General features: G+C 45.6%; 1 protein-coding gene across 3 annotated transcripts in view; it reads left to right on the plus strand.

Annotated features, from left to right (window-relative positions):
- UBE3C (ubiquitin protein ligase E3C) overlaps window positions 1–19,793 on the plus strand; it is an 885,810-nt gene that overhangs the window by 61,865 nt on the left and 804,152 nt on the right. For all 3 annotated transcript variants that reach the window (XM_069211153.1, XM_069211154.1, XM_069211155.1), the window contains exon 4: window positions 4,404–4,457. In XM_069211153.1, coding sequence (XP_069067254.1) covers window positions 4,404–4,457 — 54 coding nt within the window. The remainder of the gene's footprint in view (window positions 1–4,403; window positions 4,458–19,793) is intronic.

Genomic DNA, 19,793 nt, shown 5'->3' on the forward strand with positions numbered 1-19,793 from the left:
TTCCATAAAGTCTGGTAACGGTATCTCAAATCACTTCAAACTGTGAAAGCAAAGTCTGGCGGTAGAAAGCTAGGCACCTGAGGATGGAGTGTCACTCGACTTTCCCTATTATATGCAGATATCTTTTGTAATATGCTCACAGTTTCTAGCCCCTGCCTCAGCATTTTATCTCTGCGATGTTACATTTAATGTATTTAATCCCATTTACATTCCAAGAAAGATGCAAGAGCCTGAGGGTAAACTCCTCTGGGATCCTGACGGCACGGAGCTTACTACCTCAAATGTCTTTCTTTCCTCTGGAGTTGGGCACCTCCATTATTTGCAGGAGGTTCCCAGGCAATACCAGCTGCTGACAGAGGTGGCGAATTCCACTTTTGTGCTTACTACGATGATGAAAGAACTTGGCTCTCCCACTTTCTCAGCTATCCACAATCTCTTATTACAGCATAGGGAAGCATATTGCAAGGACTCTCGCACACTGAAAACTGGTCCGTCTTAAGACATAAGTCATCTTGAGGAAACTCTCAAGGAACATAGATATTCTGGAGGAGGTCAAGTCTGACTCTGGGCAGCTTGAATCTCAGCTGGTTACTCTAGAAAATAGGCCTTTCCCACATTACATGACTGAGACATGGATTGCATGATTCAGAGGGCCCACCACTTCCTTTATCGTCTACTTAAGAAGGGCCCGTCGACCCCGCTACCCACTGGCTATGTTGATCTATGAAGGGAACTTTCTGTGGCACCAAGAAATTTTCCAGTCCGCCCTGCCCAGGTCACCAAACAAAGCCTGTGGGGTTATGTTTTTGTTCACTCAAGCTTCTGCCATGGACTTTTGGTCAGGCGATAGCAGCTCAGAGAGCATATTCATATTCTTCAACATCTTGGGGCAACAATATTGTTAATGGAACCTGCCACCTTGCAGGTTAAATACAAGGGCCAAACACATTTTGATGCGTTAAAAGTTACAGATTTTTTGCAAGAATGGCAAGTAAGGTGTTATTGGCAGCGTACTCAGCAATGTCTGTATTGATTGAGTGTATCTTTTCTAGCTGCCCTCATGCCTAATCATCTGATGTACTGTGATGTATTGTAATCTTTTCTTGCCTACGCTTCCTTGTTACGTGTGAGGTCATCTGAAGGGAGAGCTCAGGTGCTTAGGGTTCTCTTATTGTTCTGCTCCCTTTTCTTGTCTTTCTCTCTCTACATCCAGGCTGGGGACTCTCTCGGTGAGGGAGGGTTGCTTCCCACATTAGCTTGAAAGAATGCATATTTTTCTGTGCTATAATGGAGTGGCCTCGGTTTGGGGGTGAGGGGCAGGGTTGGGAGGAATATTTCAGGGGGTTGTGGGGGCAGTACATGATGGTTGTATGGGTGATTACAGTAATATAAGGAGTAGGTGCAAGTAAGGGTTTTGGGGGAAAAATAAAAACTTGGAGAAACCTAGCAGATTAAATGCAGAGGTTGTCTGCTGTGGGGCCTCTTGTTTTGGTTTGGCTTTGGGTGCGTCTGGCTTAGGACCAACCCTCACAATGGCTGACAGTCATGACCGGCACGCACACTCAGCATGTTTCAATAAGAGATGTTACTTGTCCCATAGATGTGTAGTTTCTTTGTAAATTGGGACTGTCTGTCATCTGACCACTCCTCCGTTCTTTACAGTCAAAATGAATGTCTAGATTACCTCCAATACCTATTTGCCTGCAGGAGCAAGAACTGAATAAATTAATTGGTGGGGTGCAGTAGAGCCCCTTACCTTCTGATAAGTCCAACTCAAATGAAACTGGCCTGGCTCTCCTTTTATATCACTGCATAAAAGCAGGGTGATATCACCACAGCATCGTTGATACTAGTGAGATAGTACATTGATGCAATACTGTCTGTGGTAGATAATGATAGAGGGATCACAGAACAAAAGCATTGATTCCGTGTATATAATATATTGATAAATTCTAAGTGCTTTGCACTGGCTTTATATAATTTCGTAGAGAAGCACACAAGCTCATGTGCAGTCTGACAGCCATCCCTCATTACATTCATCTTAAGTCCAGCAATGCAAGCTTGATCAGCCCATCAAAATACAAGAGAAAGAAATACAGTGATAAAGCCATTAACACTAGGGTGCGCCCAGGATCTCTATTGGTGGGTCATTCCCAGCTTAGCATCTTTCAAAAAAACATGAAACTCAACCTATTGAAAGAGACTTTCAACATCTAGACAAATTCTAATGGGACGGATCACCTCTGTTGTAGGACTGGGCCCCTGCTGACATCAAGTTTCACTTTTGAACACTATTTTTGAGCCTTCAAGTAACTGTTAACAGATATGACTTCAAATGTGGCCCTGGTCATTCAACACAGTGAAGTCTCCTTCTTTCGTAGCCTTCTTAGTGTTCTACACAACAATTAAATATTTTTCTCCAATCTCTCCTGGTCTCCCTTCCTTATAGTACTCATCTCCGCATGATTCCCTCAGTAGATAAACTGGACGTTTTCATTGAGGATGTACATCTCCTTGTGTACAGGCGTAGTAGAACAAAACCAGATGCAACCAGTACTCCTAATGTTTTGCATGTACCAAGTGTGCAACCCTGTTGTAACTGTCCCATAGGTCATCTATCTACAGGAGCCATCATTGCTGGTCGTCCAGATACCTGTCTCTCGGTCATGCAAGAAAGATGTCCATCTGAGCAACACTAAAATATTCCACTTCAGAGTCCATTATTATTTCACAAGTTTTCATGATTGCAGCAGTGAAATACTGCAAACCGTGCATGCGCTGTCTCGTACTAGGAGTTACCCTGCTTCTGTGGCTTCCTCTTCATGGTGAGTAGGTAATCGGCATGAGTATTTGGTTGTCCACAGAGGGTTCAAGTTCCAGGGAGAGGCAGCCTGCGTCAGTTTCAGCAGAAATAAAATAGTTCCAAGTGTCAGAGTGATTCTAGCAGTGTAATGCAGTAGAAAAGACACATTTGATGTAGCGCTTTTTCTCTAATGTCACATTTAAAGTGCTGCTGACTGACCAGGAGCTGTGTTAATCCCTTAAAGATTTTGGTTCTTCTCTCTAGATCTGGTCATTTAAATTCATTCAATATCAAGTACTAGTTCAGAATTAAATGTAAAGCACGTTAGGCTTCACAATAAAGGCTGACCAGTATTGGAGTGAAAACCATGAAGGGTATTAAAATAAAAGTAATTAAAGAAAGCAAAGTAAGTAGCTGGTAGTCAGTCAGCTAGTTATTTGTCATATACAAGCATGACGCTCAGAATAAAAAGCAATAATGAAATAGGAAAACAAAGTATATTTAAGCTCAATTAACTAAGTCATACCTGAGTGGTCAGACTGACAGTGTTGCCTTCTAAAGATCAGGGGAGAGTAAGCCCACAACCCTAAGGGTCTGGCCTCCTTTGTAGCACGTGATACAAAAGAATCTCACATTTAGTGTGAACAGGAAGTGGTGTTATAGTTCCATCCATTCATAATAAAAAAATTAAAAAAAGATACCATTTAAAATCACATTTGTCAGCACTGTCGCACAGATTCAAGTAATGTAGTTCCCATCCCTGTGCTCCTGAGACACCTTAAGAGTTAGTAACAATATCGTTACAAATTCAAGGTAAAATTCTCATGAGAATCACATTGTTGTCACAATAAATGAGGCCTTAAAACAAAAAAGTGCTTCTAACACAGCATGAAAACGAAGCTTCAGAACAAAGCATTATGTTGTACATAAGAGAATGATGTTGTGAATCATAAGATACCGCTAGATTGGCTTGACACACTTTTATCAGATAGGGTGGGTCCTCGCAAGCACTACAGATCTGCCATTAAGTAACTAAGAATAATAGTGCTCCAATTGTCAGGAAAAGACATGGAGTAATGTTTGAAGTATACATCTTAAATTTGGACTAAATTTCATAAAGTGATGCTCTTGTTCTTTTTATCTATTTTTTTATTTTTATTTCTGAAGCCATGTCTATTTGCTGTTTTACACTTGTATGTGTTTTTAGTCAAAAGTAATGTTGAATTGAATGAGACTGTTTCGAAGCATTGTTTACAATATAACTTGTGTCCTTAATGTGTGGTGGGGAAAGACCAGAGAGATGATTGTGTACAGGGAAAGGAGACTGCAAACAGCAGCAACCTTTTTAAAATCATCGAGGCCTACATTTAAAATGTTAAAATTAACAAAGCTTCTCAAGAATATATCTTGAATTCATTATAAGTTAATTGCATCGTATTAAAACAATTACGCATTTTATTCAAACCCTTTTTTCATATTATAATTCAGATTGTTGCTTGCCTTCTTTTCAGTTAGTTATTGTGCCACATTTTGTGAACAACGTTTTAGGTAGCAAAGAAATGTGATTTATTTATTTAGTTGTTTATTTTACTTTTTCTAGGAAGAAAAGTCATCTCTTCTGCATCGGACACAGGAAGAAAGACGGAAAAGAGAGGTAAAAAAGAAAAGCCTTAAACATTATATTTCCAGTTTTCAATGCAAATGCATGCAGCTAGTTCCAAAATGCAACGAAAACACTGCATAACATTGCAAAAATCTTTACAAGGTAATTTGGAAGCCCGGTCAAATTAAATTTAGTTGGTCCACTTCTCATGTAAAGAATAACAGATATTGCTGTTTGGAAAACAAAGTAATGACCTAACTACTGATTTATAAATCGTAACTGTCTCTGAACAAAAGGGTACCTTTGTTTAATTTCACATTTTGAATTTCCCTTCTGTGAATTGTGAATATTATTGTAAACCTGAGTCGGAAAGGGTATTTCTAACTAATAAAAAGATAAATGTCATTTCTTTGCCTTTCCAGAAACTTTTTAATTCACGGTTCTTGTGCTTGTGTAGTAACAACTAACATTTTAATGTGTGTGATTTACACGTGCATCTTGCCTGAAAAGGTGCGCTACTTCTGGGTCAGTCTGGAAGCAAGAACCTTTGTGCTATACGGTTGACTGCAAGGTGCCGATTGTCACTAAAAATCCCAATTGGTTTGATCTTTTTTAATCTTAGGCAGAAAAATATGTGTGTGTGTGTTGTTTTTACCTGTTAACCATAGGATTGTATTTTATTTAATTTTGTTCAGATTTTAGTTCCAACTGCCCTTATTTACCCCTTCGCTGCCAGGACTTTTTTTGGCTGTTTGGGGCAGTTTGCGCTTAGGCCCTCATTATTTTTTTCCACATAAGCTACCCACGCCAAATTTGCGTCCTTTGTTTTGCAACATCCTAGGGATTCTAGAGGTACCCAGAGTTTGTGGGTTCCCCTGGAGGAGACCAGGAAATTAGCCAAAATAAAGGAAAACATTTCATTAAAAAAAAAAAAAAATTTGGTAAAAACAAAAGGGCTGCAGAAGAAGGCCTGTGTTTTTTCCCCTAAAAATGGCACCAACAAAGGGTTTGCGGTGCTAAAATCAACATCTTCCCAGCTTTCAGGAAAAGGTAGACTTGAATCAGAAAAACAAATTTTTCAACACAATTTTGGAATTTTACTGGGGTATACCCCATTTTTACTATTTTTTGTGCTTTTAGCCACCTTCCAGTTAGTGACAGAAATGGGTGTGAAACCAATGCTGGATCCCAGATATCTAAACATTTCTGAAATGTAAACTAAATTCTGAATGCAGCAAGGGGTCATTTGTGTAGATCCTACAAGCTTTTCTTACAGAAAATAACATCTGAAATAAAAAAAATATTGAAATTGAGGTGAAAAAATCAGCCATTTCTCTCCACGTTTTACTCAGTAACTTTTTCCTGCAATGTCAGATTTTCAAAAGCAATATACCGTTACGTCTGCTGGACTCTTCTGGTTGAGGGATATATAGGGCTTGTAGGTTCATCAAGACCCCTAGGTACCCAGAGCCAATAAAGGATCTGCACCTTGCAATGGGCTTTCATTGTACTGAGTATACAGCAATTCATTTGCTGAAATATGAAGAGTGAAAAATAGGTATCAAGAAAACCTTTGTATTCCCAAAATGGTCACAAGATAAGGTGTTGAAAAGCAGTGGTTATTTGCACATCTCTGAATTCCGGGGTCCCCAAACTAGCATGTGAATTACCAGGCATTTCTCAAATAGACGTATTTTTTACACACTGTCTTACATTTTGGAAGGAAAAAATGTAGAGAAAGTCAAGGAGCAATAACACTTGGTCTTCTATTGTGTGTTTCCCCAAGTCTCCAGATAAAAAAGGTACCTCACTTGCGTGGGTTGGCCAAATGCCCGCTACAGAAAGGCAACATGGACACATCACATTTTTACATTGAAATCTAATGTGTTTTTTTGGAAAGTGCCTAGCTGTGGATTTTGGCCTCTAGCTCAGCCGGCACCTAAGGGAAACCTCCCAAACCTGTGCATTTTTTAAAACTAGATGCCTAGGGGAACCCAGGATGAGGTGACTTGTGGGGCTCTCACCGGGTTCTGTTACACAGATTCCTAGGCAAACCTCAAAATTTGGCAACAAAAAAACACTTTTTCCTCACATTTCGGTGATAGAAAGAATTTGAGGGGAGCCACAAATTTCCTTCCACCCATCATTCCCCCAAGTCTCCCGATAAAAATGGTACCTCACTTGTGTGGGTAGGCCTAGTGCCCGTGACAGGAAACGCCCCAAAACACAACATGGACACATCACACTTTTACATTGACAACTGGCGTGTTTTTTGGAAAGTGCCTAGGTGTGGATTTCGGTCTGTAGCTCAGCCGGCACCTAGGCAAACCTACCAAACCTGTGCATTTTTGAAAACTAGACATCTAGGGGAACCCAGGATGGGGTGAATTGAAGGGCTCTCACCGTGTTCTTACCCAGATTCCTTTGCAAACCTCATAATTTGGCAACAACAAAAAAAACTAATTCGGTGATAGAAAGTTTTGGAATCGTGACTGGAGCCACACATTTCCTTCCACCCATAATTCCCCAAGTCTCCTGATAAAAATGGCACCTCACTTGCGTGGGTAGGCCAAGTGCCCGCGACAGGAAACGCCCCAAAACACAACATGGACACATCACATTTTTACATTGACAACTGGTGTGTTTTTTAGAAAGTGCCTAGGTGTGGATTTTGGTCTGTAGCTCAGCCGACACCTAGGAAAACCTACCAAACCTGTGCATTTTTAAAAACTAGACACCTAGGGGAACCCAGGATGGGATGACGTGTGGCGCTCTCACCAGGTTCTGTTACACAGAATCCTTTGCAAAACTCAAAATTTGGCAAAAAAACACTTTTTCCTCACATTTCGGTGCTGCAAAGTTCTTGAATCTGAGGGGAGCCACAAACTTCCTTTTACCCAGCGTCCCCCCAGGTCTAACGATTAAAAAATGGTACCTCACTTGTGTGGGTAGGCCTAGTGCCCACGACAGGAAATGCCCCAAAACACTATGTGGACACATCTAAATGATCAAATACAGAACTACCTGTTTTTGCCGGGGGGCAACCTGCGTTTTTGGTCCTGGGCTCAGCAGCCATCTAGGGAAACCTACCAAACCCAAACATTACTGAAAACTAGACACCAGAGGGAGCCAGGAAGGTGTGAATGGCCTAAAATAAATTTGCCCCCCAGGGGAGTGACCCTTCCCTAAGGGGTCCCTCCCCTTGCTTGAAATTGGCACAAAAAAAATCCCGGATGTCTAGTGGTATCTGCCCCACTTGGAGGCTGGTTGGCCTAAGAAAAATAGCTCTCAAGGGAGGGGGTGGGAGCAGAAAAGGCCTGAAATAAAATTGCCCCCAGGGAAGTGACCCTTGCCTGAGGGGTCTCTCCCCATCTGTTTTTAAAAAAAGAAAGCCCTGATGGTTTCTGCCCCCCATGGGGGAAGATGGGTCTAATTAATATAGGCCGATCTGCCCCAGGTGACGCAGATAAGGTCTAACAAAAAATTAAAATTGCTCCTGGGGAGCAACCCTTGCCTAAGGGGTTGCTCCCCTTATCAATGTAAATAAAAAAAATCCCTGGTGTCTAGTGGTGGTTTCTGCCCCCCACTGGAGCAGATCATCCTAATGTAGGCCAGTCTGCCCCCGGGGGCAAAAAAGGCCTAATAAACAAATCCCCCCAGGGCAATGACCCTTGCTTAATGGTTTGCTTCCCTAATCAATATAAACACAAAAAAACATCCCTGGAGTCTAGTGGCTTCTTCCTCCAGGGCCTAATTAATATAGGCCGATCTGCCCCCGGGGGGGGGGGACAGAAATGGCCTTAGAAAAAATGCTCCCCTCCCCCCTTGGGTCGCAACCCCTTCTGCCATTTAAAAAAAAAAAGAAAAAAAAACCTCCCTGGTTTCTAGTCTCATTCCTGCAGCACAATTGCTATGCGACCGTGCTGCTGAAATGCTTGGAGAGACATGAAACGGAAAGGGAAAGCCTTTCCTTTCATGCCTCTCTGACCTCTTCTGCCTCTCGATTGAGGAGAAACTAATCTGTTTCTCCTTGGATGCTTCCAGCGGGATGGGTGGCGACCTCTGATGAGGTCAGAGCGCAGACATCACTTGGGGGGTGGGTGGGGGTTTGAGGGGGTGTTCAAGGGGAAGCTATACCCCTTCCAGTCCTGCCCTGCGGAGTTAGGGGGGGGCCCTCGGGGGGAACAATAGCTCTTCCCTCTGAGGGCCTCTACCAGGACTTAACGGTTACGTCCTTAGCGCCGCAGCCAAGGACGTAACAGTTACGTCCTTGGCAGGGAAGTGGTTACATTGGAGTTGCTCAAAATTACACTTTCTAACATTTGTGTGCATGAGTTGTTTTAATCACCAGAGGCAAATGCATATTTAGTTCTTATGGGGCCTGAGAGTTGTGTGTCTGTGAGCATTCATTGATGGCTCACCAATTGGTCGTCTTCCTCCTCTCTTCTAATGTCTTTCTTCCTAGCCATGCATAACAGTGTCACTGTTGGCAAGGTTACTCCCACACACACACACACGTTTTCCCTAGTGTTGATGCCAACTTTGATTGAAAGTGTGCTGGGACCCTGCTAACCAGGCCCCAGCACCAGTGTTCTTTCCATAAAACTGTACCTTTGCTTCCACAATTGGCAAAGCCCTGGCACACAGTTAAGTCCCTTGTAAGAGGTACCAAGGAACCTGTGGCGAGGGAAGGTTTTTAAGGGGTGCACCATATATTATGCCACCCTAGGGGGCCCCTCACTCAGCACATGCACACTGCCTGGCAGCGTGTGTGCTGGTGGGAAGAAAAAGGCAAAGTCGTCATGGCACCCCTCTCAGGATGCCATGCCCACAAACCACTGCCTGTGGTATAGGTAAGTCACGCCCCTAGCAGGCCTTACAGCCCTAAGGCAGGGTGCACTATACCACAGGTGAAGGCATAGCTGCATGGGCAATATGCCTCTACAGTGTCTAAGTCCATTCTTAGACATTGTAAGTGCAGTGTAGCCATATTGAGTATATGGTCTGGGAGTTTGTCATTACGAACTCCACAGCACCATAATGGCTTCACTGAATACTGGGAGGTTTGGTATCAAAAATCTCAGCGCAATAAACCCACACTGATGCTAGTGTGGGATTTATTGAAAAATGCACACAGAGGGCATCTTAGAGATGCCCCCTATATGTTAGCCCAACTGCTAGTGTAGACTGACCGGTCTGTGCCAGCCTGCCAGTTCCAGACGAGTTTCTGACCACATGGGGTGATTGCCTTTGTGCACTCTGTGGTCAGAAACAAAGCCTGTCCTGGGTGGAGGTGCTTCACACCTCCCTGCAGGAACTGTAGCACCTGGGGGTGAGCCTCAAAGGCTCAAGCCCCGGGTTACATTGCCCCAGGGCACTCCAGCTGGTGTAAATTCCTCCCCCCTCCACCCCCCCCCCTGTCCCAGAGAAAGCCCGACTTTTGGTGGCAGGTCCAGCGGGAAAATTAGGGAAAACAGGGAGGAGTGACCACCCCAGCCAGGACCACCCCTGAGGTGTCCAGAGCTGAGGGGACCCTCTCCCTGCAGAGTCCTCCATCTTGTTTTGGAGGACAGGGACCAATAGGGAAAGGAATGTGCCCCCCTCCCCAATTGGAGTGGGCACAAGGAGGGTGTAGCCACCCTCAAGGACAGTAGCCATTGGCTACTGCCCTCTGACCCTAACACACCCCTAAATCTAGGATTTAAGGGCCTCCCTGAACCCAGCTCACCAGATTCCTGGCGACCTACAAGAAAAAGATGCACTGCTAAGCTGAAAACCCCAGCAGAGATGAAGGAAGACGACAACTGCTTTGGCCCCAGCCCTACCGGCCTATCTCCTGCTTTACAGAACCTGCAAAAAGACCAGTGACTCATCCAGTGGGCTCAGCGACCTCTGCCTACTCCAGAGGACTGCCCTGCACCCAAAAGGACCAAGAACTCCTGAGGAAAGCGGCTCTGTCTAAAAGAAACCTACAGCTAAGGACTCCCACCTCTCTCCAGATGCGTCAGTCTTGACCCCTGTGCACCCTACGCCCATGGCCCGTGTCCAGGTGGTCCAGCCAGCAAGAAAGTATCCCCAGGTAATTGGGAGCAAGACCCCACCCTGTGTTGACCCCTCCAAACCACCACAACGCCTGCAGAGGGAATCCAGAGGACCCACCCCCTGACCGCGAGCTCCGGATGAAGATATCTGACGCCTAAAGGACACACTGCACCCGCAGGCCTTGGAGAACCTGACCCCGGTGCATCATTGACCAGCAGGCAGCCCTCTTCCCTGCCCAGCCGGTGGTTTGCCCAAGAAACTCCCCGGACGTCGTCTGCAGCGTCAGAGTGACCCCCGGGGTCCCCTCATAGAGTTGCATTGAAAACCCCAAGGCCTATTTACACCCTGCAACTGGCCGCCCTAGTGCAGCTGAGGGTGTGTGTTTGGTGCCTACTTGGGACCCCTCCAGTGCTCTCTTGAACCACCCTGGTCTGCCCGCTGAATCGCAGGTACTTACCTGCTGGCTGACCGGATTCCGAGAACTCACCGTCTCCATAGAAGCCCACTTTAATTTGGTGCCTCTTTGACCTCTGCACCCGACCAGTCCCGTGTTGCTGGTAGTGGTGTTTGGGGTTAACTTGAACCCCCAACGACAGACTACCTAATACCCGGAGATGAGAACTGTAAGTTGAATACTTACCTGTAAAACTGTACTGTCTTTTCTTCCTCCAGGAACTGTTGAAAATTGCACTGTCCACTTTTAAAATAGCTTTTTGCCATTTTAAAGAAAACTGTATACATTGTTGATTCCATTCAAAGTCCTGACTGTATCTATGTAAAGTACCTTTCATTTGATGTACTTACCTGCAAACTGAATCTTGTGGTTCTTGAAATAAATTAACAAAGCATATTTTTTTTTATAAAATCCTATTGGTCTGGAGTTGGGTCATTGAGTGTGTGTTTCTTCTATTTGCTTGTGTGTGTACAACAAATGCTTAACACTACCCTCTGATAAGCCTAACTGTTTGACCACACTACCACAAATAGAACATTATAATCTATTTTTGCCTCTGTCAAGCCTCTGGGGAACCCCTGGACTCTGTGCACACTGTATCTCATTTTGATAAAGTATATACAGAGCCAGCTTCCTACAGCTGTCTGCTGTGATTACCTTTCCTAATGTGTGCTTGCTACATACATTGTTCTGTTGTGTGTTCCTGCTCTATTCTAATATCACTCTTTGTCCTTCCTACCTCTTAGTTTTTCCCTGGCTTATCCCTGCCTTGTAGGTACAGCAGGTGCATCAAAAGGTCTATCTTATGTTACATACATTAAAACACATCTGGTATCAGTGAAAGCTCCTTTGTCTGTGGGATTGGTGGGGGCATGGGCGGTGTGTACATGGTTTTGCATGACTGTATATGTATCTTGGGCTGTGTTCGTGTTTGGTTGTGTTAAAGGGACTACTGCGTTCTCACATTTCTCACCAGTACCACCCAGGACATTGTGTTTTTTTTATTATAAAAGTATGCAGTCTACTCTGAGACCTATTTTATTGCTGTGTGAATGCAGCTGTAGCTGCAGATATGTCTTATATATTGCTTCCTGAGTACTGTTCATATGAGCGTTTGATGCTGTAGGAAGGTGGTGGTTGTATTGTTGCAGTCAAGGGGTTACAAATGGTGCAAGGGTTAGAGGGCTGAGGTGGCGAAACCTATATGAGATTGAGATAATGATTGATTTGAATTATTGAGGTATCTACTTCAAGTCCAAAACAGTAATTAGTGATGAAAATCTGCAATTGTGGCAACTCTGAACATGTTAGCAAAGCAGTGTACCTATTAGAAATGTCAGGCCTCTGGTCCTCCATTTCTCCTTGTGGTGGGAGTACCAGCCAGGATCTAAAAAGCAAGTTGGGCTCGGTTCCCTGGATTCCCTAGCATAATGATACAAGGATTTCTGCTTGGTGCAAAACAATGTTATGCTTTCACTTCACTTTGAAAGCGACCCACAGCTGTGTTGTCATGCCACATTTCGGTGTCTTTGGTTCTTTGGAGGGAGATTTCCAAGTCACAAACCACAACCTGAGAATCTTACTCTTCCAGCTGTTTATAAATTATTTATTGATTATGCATTTTGAACCTGCATTGATCTTTTGCACAAAATAAATGGAGGCTTTTAACTTAGTGGCACTTTATTAATCCTACTCTCCACTTGCTTCAGCCATGGAACCACTTTCAAAATGACTTATTTGAAATCCACTTGGTTTCAGTTCGTATTCTTGTTACTGTTGCTTTCTTCATTTCCTTCTTCACAGTTTCCTTCAAAAGCTGTCTTTTATCAAAGGCTAAAATAGCACACCCTTTGAACTGGCTTTTTATTTTTTTTTGATAAATCATTTAATTTTTTTTTTTTTTTTTGTATCAACAACATAACAGCAGGTCACATCTGCACCAGAGATCCACAACAGTATACATTTGCAATTACAGTCATCCCCTTGCCCCCCCCCCCTCAATCGAATATATCGCTAATACATTGGTTCGTCCACACCTATATTTGCTTAATCTTACCACACGGCAAATGACCCCACAATACATATTACATTGTCACTCTCCATTCCCCCCCACACTGTTATATCTACCCGGGCATCCTTTCGACTCACATACTAGTTTCTGCTGTTACGCGCACCAATCATCCCCCTGCCTCCATTGGATGAGCGTTGGCACCGCCTCTGCATTCTAAGTAACAGCTATGTCACTCTTAGCCACCAGGCATGCTATCCCCAAGAAAACATAAATCTGCCCTGCTATTTCCTACTCCCTCTAGGACACCCAAAAAGATTTGCAGCGGGACAAATATACCTCCATTGCCAGCACCTCTGAGAGTTCCTTGGTTACCGCTTGCCAGGAGGCCGCTATGCGTGGACAGGCCCACACCATGTGATAAAAGTCTGCATTGGGACATGAGGATCGGGGACAGTCAGCATGTGGTGAGAGACCCGCTTTGTACATTCTGTCAGGGCTAAGGTATGTGGTATTCAGGTAGTATGCCTGCACCAGCCGGAGGCAGGTAGTTATAGTCAAATCCCTGGGGGGCATCAAGGCATCGGTACGATAGATCTGAGATACTCCACCCCTGCCCAAGCCACCTCTCATGACTTACGCCTTTGGCGGACTAAATTCAGGGAGGACCGTACCAGCCCGGACGTGGGCTTCCAATGCATGCAGCAACTGCAAATACTTATGAAACTGTGTCTTGGAGAGCGAGTACTGCTCCTGCAGCTCCTGGAAGGACATAACAACCATGTACCCCGCCACAGTGGAGTTTGCTGAGTGAGACTCATCCACCACCCCGTCCCTCTCTGTGCTGCCCTCCAGCCTACAAACACTTTTTATCATTTCTGGAACCTCTCGTGGGAGGGGGTACCATACAGTAAGTCAATCAATTTGGGGAAGCCCAACATAAATAGTTCAAGTTGATATGCTGGGTCTTACCAGCCGCCCATCAACCAATCATTGATCACTAGGAGTTGCAAAGCCAGATAATATAGATATAAATTGGATAGTCCAAGCCCTCCCTCTTACACATCCCTTCGGCAAGTGTGTAGGGCGAGTCTGGGGCAAGAATTATGCCATAAAAATTGTTGCACTATTGCATCCATTTCCTTAAATCATTCCCTGGTGAGCTGGTAGGGGTAGTTTTGTAGAAGATAAAGAAAGTGGGGTAGGATAATCTTTTATACAACGCGATTCTACCCAGGACATTAAGGGACTGTTGCGCCAAATGGGGATATTATCCTGCCAGTCGTAGAAGTCTCTGGCGGGATGTAGCGGGACCAACACCGACTTGCCCAGGTTAATGGTCAGGCCCAAGGCTTCAGAGAAGAGTTCCAGTAGCTGTAGGCATTGGGGTCCACTGCTGGCTGGGGCAGATAGATAAAGGAGTACATCGTCCGCATACAAAGCAATGCAGTCTTCCCATCCTAAGGACCAAGCCAACTCTTTGATGAGCGGGTCTTCCTTATGACCTTCACTAGGGGCTCGATCGCAAGGGCAAAGAGAAACGGGGATAGTGTGCATCCTTGAAGGGTTCCACGGCGGATGCAGAAAGGGGCTGAGTTCACCCCATTAATCTGCACCTGAGCTGTTGGGTTGGAATAGAGGAGTCGCACCAGCCCTCAAAACCTAGGGCCAATCCCCGCCTTTGAGCACCTGGGAGAGATATGACCAGTCCACCGTATCGAACGCTTTCTCAAAGTCTATGAGGAGTAACACTAGGAGTGGGGGCAAAGAGTGGCGATGAGCTAACACTGCATGGAGCCACCTAAGGCAGTGTCGGGTACTTCGGCCAGGCATGAATCCACATTGGTCTGGGTGGATTAGGGAGGGCAGTACCTTCTTCAATCTACTGCCATGTCTCAAAGAATTCGGACCCTCGGTTCTCCTCAGCGTCCTCTGGGACCCTACAAATCGCAAGTTGTTGCGCCGTGAGCTGTTTTCTGTGTCCTTCGGTCTGTGGTGGAGTTCTCATGTGCGTGTCTGCTGCTGGGCCACTTTGGATTTTAGGTATACTATCTCATCTTTATTCGTGGTTACCCGGTCTTCTGGTTCTGCGATCTACTGCTATCTGGAGGACCTGCCGGCGCAGGCCAACATCTGCACACTCTTCGCCTATTTTGGTCTCAACTGCATGTTGCGAGGTTTGAATCGCTTGGAGGATAGTGTCCAATCCCTCCACCGCCGGCGTCCCCGAGGTCCGAGCACCGCTCCCTTGGGAGTTCGAGTGAATGGCATATTGATCAATTCGTTGTTGTGATGCGGAGTGTTACTTAGCACTTTTGTCCTTCCCCATATGTCAGAGCGTCCAATTCCTCGAAGTCTACGCGTTGCTGAACAAGAGGCCCACCTCCCGGCAACACCAACTGAGAATGCCTTTATAGCGCTGAGTATTGGACGTGCCCGAAGAGGGGAAGGGAAGTAGGAAGGGAACAGCTGGGAAGGAGATCTGAAAGACAAAACGTTTTTAACGCAAATGCAGCACACAAAAACTATGACAATTGTCTCCTTTAAACATATAGCATTTTGTATTGGTATAAATAGTAATCTCTGAATATTAATAGTCAGACTACATAAGACTTGGACTGACCATCAATTGCTAATAACAACATTAAAAGGAAACCACTACGTTTTTTCTAGAGGTTATCATTATATGAAATTGTAGTGATATCTTTTGGAGCAAAGATTTTTTTTTCATAAGAATTCTCATCGAAAAATGTCCCACTACAAACACGGACTGAGTTTCAATTATAAGCAAAGAATATCGTTTCCTTTTAAAAACATGAAACACGATAAATCCAAAGTCCTTTAAAACTCTAAATTTCCACTGTAACTCTTTTACGAGGAACAATGCCAACGATTTTTAGATAATCCGTTTGTATACTGATATGTGCCAAGATTAAACATCACATAAACCTTCAAACTATTGTCGAGTACGCTTCTCTGTAACACAAGGATTTTCCTGAACTCTATTTGAACTCTAGGAAAGAGCAACAAAGAATCAACGATGCGAGCGTATTTAGGAAATCCTCACGAAGGGAGAAACCCCCGTTGGCAACAAACTTACCGTTGCGAGTACAACCTACTCGTCATTCTTTCTTGCAACTCTTTACCTGAAATAAACCCGATGCGCGAATTCCCAGCTCGCTGTCTCTCGCTCGATTCCAATTCCAAAATAGTGAGCGTCTTTGGCAGGGTGTGGCTGGTATTTATAGCCTGACCTCACCCCAAAATGGCCGCCAGCAATAAGTACTGGGAATTGTGGTTCTCTTATGGTTTATCAAGTAGCAGTTGTGGGACCTGTAAAAGCACGATGGTTGCATCGCAACCGCCAACGCCCAAACCCAGCAGACTGATGGGCTCTGCCACATGGGAAAGGTGAACAACGTGATCTGATACAGTTTGGGACAAACAAGGCACTGCAAACACGCGCAATAACGGGCAAACCTCTGGATGGAGCGGGTCCGAGACCGCGCAGTGTTTTATACCTGACACCATAGTAGGGCTGGCAGCGGGCCTGTAGGCACTCCAACGACTCCTTTTCCTTTTGTGTGAAGACCAGCGATTGCTCAGAGGGTGCAGGCTAAGCACCAGAGTCAGTCACTCAGTTTCATGGTCCCTCATCCCTTCTGTGAATGTTGTCGCCAGGGGTCGGCCAGTTCTCAGCTTCTTCCTCGTCACTCCGGCATGTCTACGGGCAACCCTGCCTTATGGCGTACTGCGCTATTCCCAGTCTCTGTTGCACTCGCCCCCACCTGTCCTCTGTGTGCCTGTGGTGTATCAGGGGGCGGGCAGGCCTCGTCGCCCACTCCAGTTGCAGGGGGCTTCCCTTTCACGGCCCCTCTTCCTTTCAGCTCGGATCACTTCCTGTTGTAGCCCCCACTTAATTTCTCGTTCTGGATTTCTGACGGACGTGGTTGTCTCGTGGTTCCCCCTCCCCTGTCACACCTCACCTCGGACACCAGCCAGTGGAGTATTGCTGCAGCCTGTGCCCATCTCCCCGCCTTGCCCAGGCCTCAGCTGCTCCGCCTCGTCTCTGTCACCAGACAGGGACTCAGTCCTCGCCCCTCCGCTCTAGGGACCCGGAGGTCTCCCTGCAGGCACTGTTCCGCCGCCAGCATCATATCTCACTATCTGCCGCAGCTCAGGCTTTTCTTGCTGGCTCACACGGGCCCCAGTCTTGCCCACGCTCACTTCGTGTTGCAGGTGGGGGCCGTGCCTGGCACTTTGTGCTGGGCCTCCTCACTTAGTTGGCCCCCAAAGTCTACTGCCTCCTCCAGGTCCCCCTCGGACCACTGTGCCTCCTGCTGCTTGAATCCCACACACTGCTTATCCTGACATCTTTCTGGGGGCCTAGGGAACTCCCGGCCCTGGCAGGCTCTCCCTCCGGCGCGGCGCAGGCCATTCTCCGGGGTATGAGGGGGTTTACACACCTCTCCAGCTGTTGGGCATATCACGCTGGCCAGGCCCCACTTCATCAGTCTTCCCTTTCACTGGGGGCCCCATCCCCGGCTCACCACTTACTCCGTGCCTGCTCCTCTCTCCCAGGCTGCTTTTGACAGCTGCGGCTCGGGCCGGTGGGTGTACTTCATGTGAGCGCCCCCCACTGGCATCTGGCTGGGCACGCCGCTCAGGCCCCAGCTCTCCTGGACACTTCTTTTGCCAGGGCCTGCTATCTAGCTCACCTCGGACACCAGGCGCACTCTCCGCCGCCGCACCATCTCTCGAGCCTCCCAGTCTTTGCGTGTTCCTGCATCCCCTCTCCTCAACACTGGGGGGGGTGTAACGCTCCTCTCTCCGCATCAGCCGTGGCCCAGGCCGACTCTGCAAGGCCAACGGGCCCAGTTGGTGCCTCCGCCCACCTCAGGCGTCAGACATAGCACACCAGCCGGGTCTCCGCTCCATCCATCACCCCTCTTGCCGGGGACTGCTCCCTAGTGCACTGCGCTCACCGGGCATGCTCTTTTTCCCGCGACCGCTGCCCTAAGTCAGGCTGTCTGCGTAGGATCTGCACCCTCGGCCCTTTATCCCAATCAGGCCTCACGGGTCGGTCCGGCCAGGCGGCCGCTGTTCCCACCGCCCTCTGTCTTTGCCAGCTGCCTCTGTCTTCACAGTTTATTCTCTTCGCCGCTGAGTGGGGGCGGTTTTGATCGTCCCGGATACAGTTGGGACGCAGGATAGTGGGGCATTCATGGGCGGATGACAGAGGGGTCTGGAGTACTCTGAGTGCGACCGCCATCTTGACGCCCAAAGCCATGCCCCTTGAACTGGCTATAAAGTGATATACTTAGAAAATATTGATCAGGTTTACAGTGGGTGCTAATCTGATTTGTGGTAAAGGCTAAGTTTGAACGAGAATTTACAAAACAGAATGTCGTCCTTTATTTCAAGGCAATATTGGAGGAAATTCGGCCCCCACTGATTCTCCAGAGTTGAGACGTCTTCTCAGATCAGGATTCTCTATCACCTCCCAGTTGCCACGCAACTCTAAATTGAGTCCGGTATGGTTAATGGCCCTTCCTGTCCTCTTTGCTGGAGCCACATTACAAAACTCGCATACGCCTGTGTGAAGTTTGCTTTCATTTATTTAGGAAATCAAACAAAGTACAGTATTGTTATGTTAAGTGACAGCTTGTCTCCTTTTTAGCAGTGGCCCTGTAATGCATGCCTCATCCAAATTGCATGACATTTCTAGGTTTTCTACATTTATTACTTCAAATGAGGTTACGTGTCACAGAAACCAAAACGTAGATTAGCAGGTTTGCAGCTTTCTCATGAGGAGAACAATATAGAACCTTTAAAAAGATACATGAAAGGTAAACTACCATATGCTAAGATAGTCATTTATGAATCGCTGTTTAGAAGTGACAAACATGGGATGAAGCTGAATATGTCTGAACCAAGAAGGTAGAGCACGGCTGTGTATATCATGGGCACAATATGAAAACAAAATGGTGACTAATGATGCGTCATTGTATTAGCTGTTACAGTGGTTCTAAAGCAAATTAGTGTGCGGTTTATAATCTATTCATTATTTTAGTCTACATCTTGGATGGTTATATAGCACCAAACCCTTATTGGTGTATCTTTGTGATAAGACAATGTCAAGTTGACGAAACAAAGAACCTAATAGTGTTAATTGCTTTTAAAAAATGCTTTTGTATTGTCTGTATGTGCATCTTAAATGCCAGTTTGTTACAGAGCTTTGTTGCTTGATTGGAACTCCAGATCTTCTACTTATCATGCTTTGCTTAACAGTAAAGTCATAAGTAGTACACAATTGCTGACATACCGGGTCACGAAGTTTTAGATTGTACTATATTTACTGTGGTTTTTTTTTTACACAGCTGAAATTGTGAGACCTAGTTAAGGATATAAACTTAATGCAGCTCTTTAAAGTTAACCTTTGGTGTCAGGCAGTATCGCTTTCAACCATCAAGTTCTGATTACCTTGTAACCAATGAAGAAGTTTCTAAGAGGCCATCATTCAGCTAATGGCACCAGTTCATTCATTTTGAAAACAATCATGGTCTGACAATGATTTCCAAATACGATATGTAAGGCGAATATTGTTTTCTATGACAGTGGTCAAGTTGGGTAACTTTAGCACCCATCAGTTAGCCAAGAATGCTATCTTTTGTCTAAATTACTCTCCCTGATAATTAGCATTTGATATAATTCTTTATTTATGACACTGGTACAGGTCTTCTTTTGTCTAAACCACACTTGCCATTCAGGCTATTCTCCCTGTAGTGAAATGACTGATAAAGTTTAACTTCAGGTGTAGAAGTAATCAAATGAACCGCATGACTTGGCACAGATCTGGTGTTTGGACAGGTGAGCCGGTTTG

Source organism: Pleurodeles waltl, chromosome 10 (assembly GCF_031143425.1).
Source record: "Pleurodeles waltl isolate 20211129_DDA chromosome 10, aPleWal1.hap1.20221129, whole genome shotgun sequence".
In the NCBI taxonomy this organism is placed as follows: Eukaryota; Metazoa; Chordata; class Amphibia; order Caudata; family Salamandridae; genus Pleurodeles; species Pleurodeles waltl.